The sequence below is a fragment of the Chinchilla lanigera genome, unplaced genomic scaffold (assembly GCF_000276665.1).
Source record: "Chinchilla lanigera isolate Chin_1 unplaced genomic scaffold, ChiLan1.0 scaffold00167, whole genome shotgun sequence".
NCBI classification, from domain to species: Eukaryota; Metazoa; Chordata; class Mammalia; order Rodentia; family Chinchillidae; genus Chinchilla; species Chinchilla lanigera.
Window position 1 is genome coordinate 471,633 of NW_004955568.1, and position 9,039 is coordinate 480,671.

A 9,039-nucleotide genomic window follows, 5' to 3' on the forward strand; every position below is an offset into this window, starting at 1 on the left:
AAAAAAAAAAAAAAAAAAATACCATCAGGAATAGTTGAATACTCTTAGTACCAAGGGTCTCTTTTGAAAACTATTTGAATTCAGTCAATGCACAGATATAATACATGATCAAGGTCCATGGCTGGGAATCAATATTAGCAAAAAGAATAGGTGTAACCATGGACATGTCTTAGCCTAAACAAACCCAATCCCCAAAAAGTACCTAAATAAGAACCAGATTTTGGCAGTGCTAATTGCTATTCCCTTTGAGACAACTATTCAAGATATACGAAAAATATACATCGAAGTGTAACTGGTGTTTCTTATTCTACAGGCTTACTCATTATGAGTTAAAAGTTGAGGAACATAATCTACCAAAAACAGTAACTATGATTTTAGACTATTTGAGCCATAGTCCGTTCTAAAAATATTTAGATTAGTGGTCAGCAAACAATGCCTTGGCCACTACCAATTTTTACAAAATTTTACTAAAGCACAGCCATGTCCATTTGTTTATTTATTGCTTATGCTTGCTTTTCAATTACAACAGCAGAGCTGAACAGCTGTGACAGAAACCCTATGGCCCACAAAGCCTAAAATATTTACTATCTGCCCTTCACTGAAGAGTTTGTCAACCTCTGCTTAGATAGTACTGAAATAGGAAGGCTTTGATAATAAAGTTTAATAACCGCATGTAAAACACTGGCCTCTGGATCTACATCCATTCATGGAAAAAAGTCTGGATTATTATTATTTTTTTTTTTGGTTTTTCTCTGGTACTGGGAACTGAACTCACGACCTTGCGCTTGCGAGGCAGGCGCTTTGCCGCTGAGCTAAATCCCCCCAGCCCCAAGTCTGGATTATTAAACAAGTTTAAAAGGAGATTCAGAATATATCGCTGTTTTACAGTACAGTACTATGTGTTGTTAAGTGTTCTGTCGTGAGACCAAAATTATCAACTCTCTTTTAAAACTTTCAATATTTTGCAATTAACCACATGTATTATAAGTTTTTAAAACTAAAATTACTTTTTGACTGATTCTTAAAACAAAGGATTCGAGAATAAAATTTTTCTATAAATTTCAAGTGTTAGGGATTTATAATGAATTTAGCTTAGATCAGCACTGACTCCTAACAAGAGTGAAAAACCACTTCCTTTGTAAAAGATTCTTCCACGTGGTGATAAAGTACAGTAGGGTAAGCTGAGGTGGCTCACATCTAAAATCCCAGCATTCTTGGAGTCTGAGGCAGGAGGACTGCAAGTTTGAGTTTAGTCCTGGCAACTCAGTGACTTAGTGAGACCCCCTCCACCAAGGGGTTGGGGATGCAGCTCAGTGCAAAGGTCCTGGGTTCAATTCTCAATACTGCAAAGAAAAAAGTACAATACAAGCTAACACAGCATAGGTGATCAACTCCACATAAAGATGCTGGCCTAAAAAAGACTCAAGCTTGTAGTTTAACTGGCAAGAAATATTTTGGATAACTTGTCTAATAAACCAGCAGGCCTGTTATTTGGTAGGGAGTAGAGTTAAATGGTTCTGAGGAATTCTGATCTTTTCAGGCAGAGATTTTTAAATTAGCAGAACAATGTGAAGGGCCATTATTGGGATTCAGCCAGAAAACAGCCTAAGAAAATACAGCTTCTCTGAGGGGAGCCGAGGACCTAGTTTCTCAGTCTTATTTCAATAGTCATTCTTTTCCTGGTACTTCCTTCATAATTTCTGTCAAACTAGTTACTAGATGGCCGGGACCCATATTTACAGTGATCACTGCAGTTACTGAAACACAAGTAGTTTGTTTGTTTGTTTTTTTCCCAGCTATGGAAGTGACTCTTCTACTATAAAGGAATTTACACAGAATTCTTCAACAGAGTTATTTAGGTGGCTTACTCACCTGCTACTCAGTACTCCTAAGATTTCAAAGATGATAAGCTCAAACATGGTGCAAGAAAATGCAAAAGTCACAGAGAAGATCACCTGTACAACATACTGACGCACCTAGTAAAAGCCAAAGAGACCAGAAGTCAGTCATTTCCTTGCTTGAAATTTTGAGCTGATAATCAAAGCACAAGAAGATGAAGAAACAGTCAGAAGTACCATATGAATTCCTGATGCACACTGACTTAAAAAAAAAAATCTTGGATCAGTTTGGGAATTTTACCTGGGAAGACTTAAGGTATTGAACCAAACAGTCTCCAGAATTCTGGGCTTTCAGACAACTACCCAAACTCCCTGGGGAGGTTTAATGTAGAACACAATAGAAATGGTCCAAAGGTAGTCCATAGCTATTGATCTTATTACTAAAGAAAAAGAATTAGAATATATCCAGTCTAGGGCGGTGATTTTCTGAATCCAAGGCTTGTAACAGGAACCAGGACAGCTTTGAGATTTTGACATTGAGAATGATAATTCATACAATATTATATGGTTTCTCTTCTCCGAGCAATCTAAAAAAATAACTAAAATAAAACAAAGGAAAGTAGAAGGTAGACTTTTAGAGATGGGGAAGAGGATTGTGGGAAGGAGGAGAAAAGAGAGGGGTGTAATGAGAATTAAAATAATCAAAATGTTATACACATATATCAATCTCATTATTCTGTATTACTAATATGCACTGAAAAAACCCCAAAATCCAAGGTGTTCACATCTAGCACAATAAAACTTTTAAAATACCATTTGTGTTGGGTGAATACAAACAGAAACATTTAATAAAAACTAAAACTTTTTTGGAAGAAAAAAAATTGGTAATTCAAGGCTAGAGAGACAAATGAAAAAGAAGTTATAAGACATTATTCTCCCAAAGAGTAATTGTCTGCTATTGGGTGTATGTCCAGATATGACAGGTATGACATTCCTTGTACTTGGACTTCTGGACTGTAACTTGAATTTTTTGTTGTTAAATCTACTAAACCTAATCATATTCCAGTTTCACAGTCCTCATTTAGCAAAAACTTGCTATCTTGGATGTGAACACGATCTTTCTTTAATGGGGGTTGTCTTTTAAAAGAATCTTAATTCATATAAGCATAACATAATGATTTGTTCTCACCTCATAGTCCTTAAACAATTGGCGCATGAAGAAAAGCCACCCAAATCCAAAAAAACATATCTAAAGGAGAAAGAACATAGACTGTCAATATACATCTCTTGAAAAAGGTCTTATAGACATTACTTTATAATAAAAGATCAGCTAGACACTTATTTTGGAGATTAAGGATGAGAACCATTTATAATATTGCAAACAAATATTTAAATTCTCTTAGATCTTTCAAGTTTTTCATGTTATAGAGTGTGCTGTAAATTAGACAGAAAAGGAAGTATGTACATATTTTCCCAGTCTTGCGAAAATCATTTTGTGAGCCAGAATAGTTAGTAAACAAATAAGGACTCTGAAATTTACTTATTATAGATGATCCTTGTTTGCAAGTATTTATTTTAAACTGAAATTTCAGACCAGGTGTGGTGGCACACGCCTGTAATCCCAGCACTCGGGAGGCTGAGGCAGGAGGATCACTGTGAGTTTCAGGCCAGCCTCGACTACAGTGAGATCCTGTCTCAAAAAAAAAAGGAAGAAGTTGAGATAAAAACAGATGAACAGTAGCAAGACTAGTATTTTTTTAAATGTGTTTTTCCTTCAGAAGCTTTCTTAGCTTCTCCACCATCTTGATTAATCTATACAAAGTGGTTTCCCTGAGACTGCAGGATCCTGCTTTTGTCAGTTTTCATTCAAACTGGCACAAAAGACAATAGCTATGTAATAGCTGACAAAGCTGGTTGAAAACTAGTAAATAGAACAGTCTATACCCACACACACACACACAAACATGCTCTGACATAATTCTTTTTTATTTATGTTGGTTGGAAATTTTATGAACAAAATCCTTTTAGGCCTTCCTACTAACTGTAAAGTCCTGAGCCCAGTGACTCCAGCCTCTTTTGCCCTTCTGCCCACTAGACATTTTTAGTTACATGGAGCTTCCTCTTGTTCTTACATACATTCTTTCATACTGAGAACTCTGCTATCACCTAGAAGAATTTCTCCCCAGTCTTCTTCCACTTACAATGCCATAACTTTTAAATATATTGTGTCCTCTGAAAGGCCTTCTCCATCTTCTTGAATAAAGATAAACTGTGCTTTTGATATAATCCTATCTTACCCCGTACTTTTCTTATCAAAGCACTAACAACACCGTTTTGCAATGTCTAATTTCTTTTTATTATAAGCTCTGTGAGGCTTGGTATTGTGGCTTTCCTCACAATAGCCTGCCCTGTGTCCTCCAGGGTTGTAGCAGACTGGCCAGGTCCGCTGGCCTCAGGTCTCTTTCCCAGGTACCACCTGTGGGGAACCAGCCTACTCCTCTGAGCTTTCCCCACCCAAAGCAACACTTGAGGGACCTAGATCTGTAATTAGTTTGTTCCTCTGACCCCTGGGGTGAAAGAGGATGAATGACAAAGAGATATAGAGTTAGTTCCGCATATGGGCAGCCAGGGGGCTCTTGCCTCTTAGTCAGAAGAACCTGAGCATCTGGTTCATCTCGCTTTTATTCACAAAGACATGGGTAAAGCAGATAAAGTAACACAAGATTTATCTGCCTTTCAATATCCATTAATATATGCTCAGGTAAACAACTTAATCTCAGCTATACTGACTTTTCCTGAGAAACTGTAACATGCCATCATCCCTGCACATTGTTTTTCTCCTTTGTACTCAGAGGAGGTCATTTAGCTCTCAATTCTCCTCTGCTCTCCCACACAGGGTATACTTTTATCTTGCTTTTTCCTTTTACTTGGCTGAAGCTCACTCTACACTGCCAGTTTCTCCCTCACTCTTTACTTTTAATTCTTTCTTTTGAGACAGGGTCTTGCTATGTAGTGCAAGCTGGGCCTGAACTTGCTTAGGTAGCCCAGGCTGGCCTCAAACTCATGGAGATCCTCCTGCCTCAGCTTCCCAAGTGCTGGGATTACAGACATGTACCACCATGCTTTTTGTTTGTCTTGTTCAGTTCTTGGGGCTGAGAAGACCCTGGAATCTAACTTCAAAAGGAGAGCTGAGCAAACCCAAACCTGTTAATATTTATCTAGTGAGCCACTTTTAGAAGGAACTACCAGATAATATTTTGTTGTATCTAGCCAGGAGTAAAGTTCAGGTACTGGAAACCAAGGTAAGGCCCATGCTGGACACAGTTTTGTTTCTCTCCACGAAGCTTTCTTTCTTCTCTCCTTCTTTGCCATACTCTCTCCCCTAGGTCAGGAACTGGGGGATTCTTTTCAAGGTGCCAGAGGGGCTTCCTGGCCCTGCCATGGGGATAGGAGGAGGGAATGTAGGCTTTTGTTTTTCTTTCTAGCTGCTTGTACTCACTCTGTGGGTCCTTGTTGTCCATGTGTTTGTTGTAATTTACTATTCTTTTTGGAAATTAAACTGGTCTCCACTTACTCCAGTTTTGTAAATGGCTTTTTAAAATTTTCTTGGTTTGTGTTTTGGTGTGATGTTAGGATTAAAAGTGCCCCGCCCTGGGTGTTTCTCTCTTGGATTATGTGATGTTGGGTTGAGGGTGAGATGCTAGGATGAAGGGTGGTCCACTCTGAGTGTGGCTGGTACCAATAAGTAGGTTTAAAGCCTGCATGGAATCACAAAACTAGCTAAGATTATGGGAACCCCCTCCTGGGTGTGGGTGGCACCAATAAAAAAGTTTAGAGCCTGAATGGGCCTGTGTCAACTGCCACCATCTTTCCTTTTTTTAACTAACTGGCTTTATATGCTAAGCCTCTCTCTCTTTCTTTTCTCTTGCTGCTGAAACAAGATACCCAACACCTGATGTTAAAGGAGGAAAGGTTTATTTTGACTCACAGTTTATAGAGGTTTCAGTCCATAATTGGCTGGTTCCAAGGTCAGGTGGTAAGACAGAGGGGCATTGCAGAGAAGAAATAGTTCACGGTGGGCAGACAGCACCAAGCAAGCAAACTATAAGCAACAAGTGACAAGCCACGACCACAGCTCTTTCTGTCCCTTGTATCTTACCTTGTATTTTAGGGCAGATAGCACTCACATCCTTAAACCTAGCACTGTACTATGAATCAATCTCAGCATTATGTCCTTGATCCCAATAGCACACACCCTAGGTCTGGCTACCTCTGAAAAGCCCTACCTATGACCATATGAGGCTTTTGAGGCGGGTGGGCAGCAACCACCTGACAAGTATGCAAAGCTTACCCACTCTGTGCCTATAATAACCCAGGCAAGCCCCAATCACCTCCTTTTTTAGAACCTGTACAGTTGAGAACAACATATTCTAGGAAGAACTGGCAGTTACACTTTACCTATATGCCACCAAATGGAGGATTTAAACAGATGTCGGTCCTGACACCTTTACAGGCTGGATTGCAGCCTATGCAGAAGAGGCTACATAGTCAAGGTGCTTCTTAAAGAAATCCTCCCTAGATCTGGACTACCTTAGCCCTTCCAGAGTGACAATGGTCCTTCTTTTACCCTACAAATAACTCAGGGGGTGGCAAAGGCTTTAGGAATAAAGTACCACCACCATTCCTCCTGGCAGCCCCAATCTTCTGGAAAGGTCTCTCTGCCAAGAGATGTCAGAGTCCTGGCTCTGATTGCTGCTGATAGCACTCATGAGTGTTTGTAACATACCCAAAACTGGGCTAAGTTTGAGCCCCTTTGAGGTGTTATACATTTCTATTCTCTGATGATAGTAGACCCAGAGACCATGAGGCTCTTATAATATATCATTAACCACGTAACAGTTTACCCCGAGCATCACTTGGGCAACCTACTTGTATACTGACTATCCTGAACATTGCACAAGCAGGTGTCTTTTCAACCAGTCGATTCTTGTACTGAATTTGATAAAATTGCCATTTTTATATTTCCTGTTATATTATCTTATAAAAATTAATGAAATAAATATGCAATTTTTGGTCATCCTGTAGTTAAATAATTGGACTGGTAAGTGGTTCATCTGGGCCAAGTACAACAGCTATCCAATGTATGAGAAGAGAGTCCTGCTAGCTCCTGGCCCAGAAGGACTACCTACTGTCCATCCTGGAGACAAAGTGCTCATAAAAACTGGGAGAGATGGAACACCCACTTACCAATTAAAGCCAAAATAGTGGGGGCCCCTTTCAGTAATCCATGCCACACCCACTGCAGTCAAGGTGGTAAAGATAGATAATTGGATTCATTTTTCTAGAATAAAGGCAGTTTCATCTGAACTGTCTGAAGAACAAGATCACCCAGAAGGAGAAAGCTACTCCTGTGAGGCTTTGGAAGACTTGAGATTTCTCTTCAAAAAGCAAGACTCCAGTGCCACAAATCTCACCTGCCCTAAATTTAACCCTAATCTACTCCTCATATTTGGGGTAACAGTGAAGATCAATGGTCATTAACTCTTGTCTCATTGTTTCCTGACAAATTTGTCTTTCTTTAACTCAGCCAGTGAGCCACAGCACCACAAGGTAGTTGGAGGGCACATAATCCCCAGTACGTAGGGTCTGTAGCCCCTACCAGCTTAAAGAAGCTATAGAAGACAGAGATCTTCACTCCCTCAGCACACCATAAAAAATTATGGGGATTTGTGTCTCTCAGGGAGAAATGAGATAAGAGATTAGGGCATCACAAGGCTGGCTAGGGAAGTAGACATGACCTATTTATTACAAGATTTGGAACACATGCATAGAACAGTTGCCAAAGTTCTGCATATGGACTTCTCATGATAACTCAAGAAGGTTTTCAATAGGATGGCCTACACCTGATGTCTGCCTGAGGTGTGGGATCCCAGCACTACCCCTCAGGACCTGTATGTAGAAGTTCTTGTGGGTTTCCTTTAAGTCTGAAAAGCCTAAAAGGTGCTAAGAAGAGCTTGCTATCATGGTTTTCCTCACGACAGCCTAACGTGTGTTCTCCAGGACATACTTTAATTTTTCCTGTTTTACTCAGCCCAAGCTTGCACCGCAGAGCCAGGGTCTCCCTCAGTCTTCACTTTTACTTTTTCAAATAAACTTAGCTTAATAACAAACTCTGAGGACAAGGACCATGTTTGTCTTATTATTTTTATATCCTTAGCACCTAGCATATTGCCTGGCATACAGCACAGTCCCTGTAAATCTTTGCTGGGTGGTGGTCTACATTCAAAGATGGTTGTCAATCAGCAATATTCAACCTCAAAATTTTTGTAGTAATTTCTATGTGCTGTACTAGGGGCCAGGAATTTGAAGATGAGAGTCAATACCCTCAAGAAACTCATAATACAATGCTAAAGAGACATAATAATTATTATGTAATATAGATGTACAATGACACAGACATGTACATGATATTGTAAAACAGTATGGAAGAGGGAGATCAATCTGTATGGGATTAAATCAGATTTTCCAGAGAACATAATACCTAAACTGAAGGAAGTTTTAATTTGGGATTAAAATCTGGTATTGTGTGCAAATTTGAGAAAATGTATGAAAGCAGGAGATCAGTCTGTATGGGATTAAATCAGATTTTCTAGAGAAGATAATACCTAAGCTGAAGGAAGTTGTAATTTGGGATTAAAATCAGGTATTGTCTGCAAATTTGAGAAAATGTGCACTTTTCTTCAGAAGCTCAAGATATTCTTCATATGCTTGAAGGTTTTCACACCCTTAAAACATTAAAAACCATTTTGTTAAAAGATGAGTAAGATTTAGGCAGGTAAAAGGCAGAGGTGGTGGGGTATGTCATTTTCTGACATGAGAGGAAAGGAGGTAAGAATGACTGTGGATACAAATAACTTTAGATTAAAATGTAGGAAGCAAAGGGAGATCACATCTTTTGGTCCCAGTTCTGTTGGTTAAGTAGGAGGCAAAATCATCTGTTACAAGAAGTGAACACAGAAAAAGGGGGCTTTAAGGAGTGATAGACTCAGAAGCTATGAGGAGAATAGAACAAGGCTGATTAAAGTCATGAGAGTGAGACAAGGGTTAAACTTGTATTGGTGAACTGCACAGCTGTTTGTCATTTTCTACAGCAGCTCAGGCCCCTGTATTCATAGTCAACAAAGTAATGATCCAACTGTGG

The 9,039-nt window shown here is 39.3% G+C and overlaps 1 protein-coding gene across 3 annotated transcripts in view; it reads right to left on the reverse strand.

Moving 5' to 3' along the window:
• The window catches only part of Gpr89a (G protein-coupled receptor 89A), a 56,372-nt gene that overhangs the window by 34,816 nt on the left and 12,517 nt on the right, over positions 1–9,039 (reverse strand). For all 3 annotated transcript variants that reach the window (XM_005413450.2, XM_005413448.2, XM_005413449.2), the window contains exons 2-3: positions 3,028–3,087; positions 1,873–1,976 (exon numbers count right to left, since the gene is read on the reverse strand). In XM_005413450.2, coding sequence (XP_005413507.1) covers positions 1,873–1,976; positions 3,028–3,087 — 164 coding nt within the window. The remainder of the gene's footprint in view (positions 1–1,872; positions 1,977–3,027; positions 3,088–9,039) is intronic.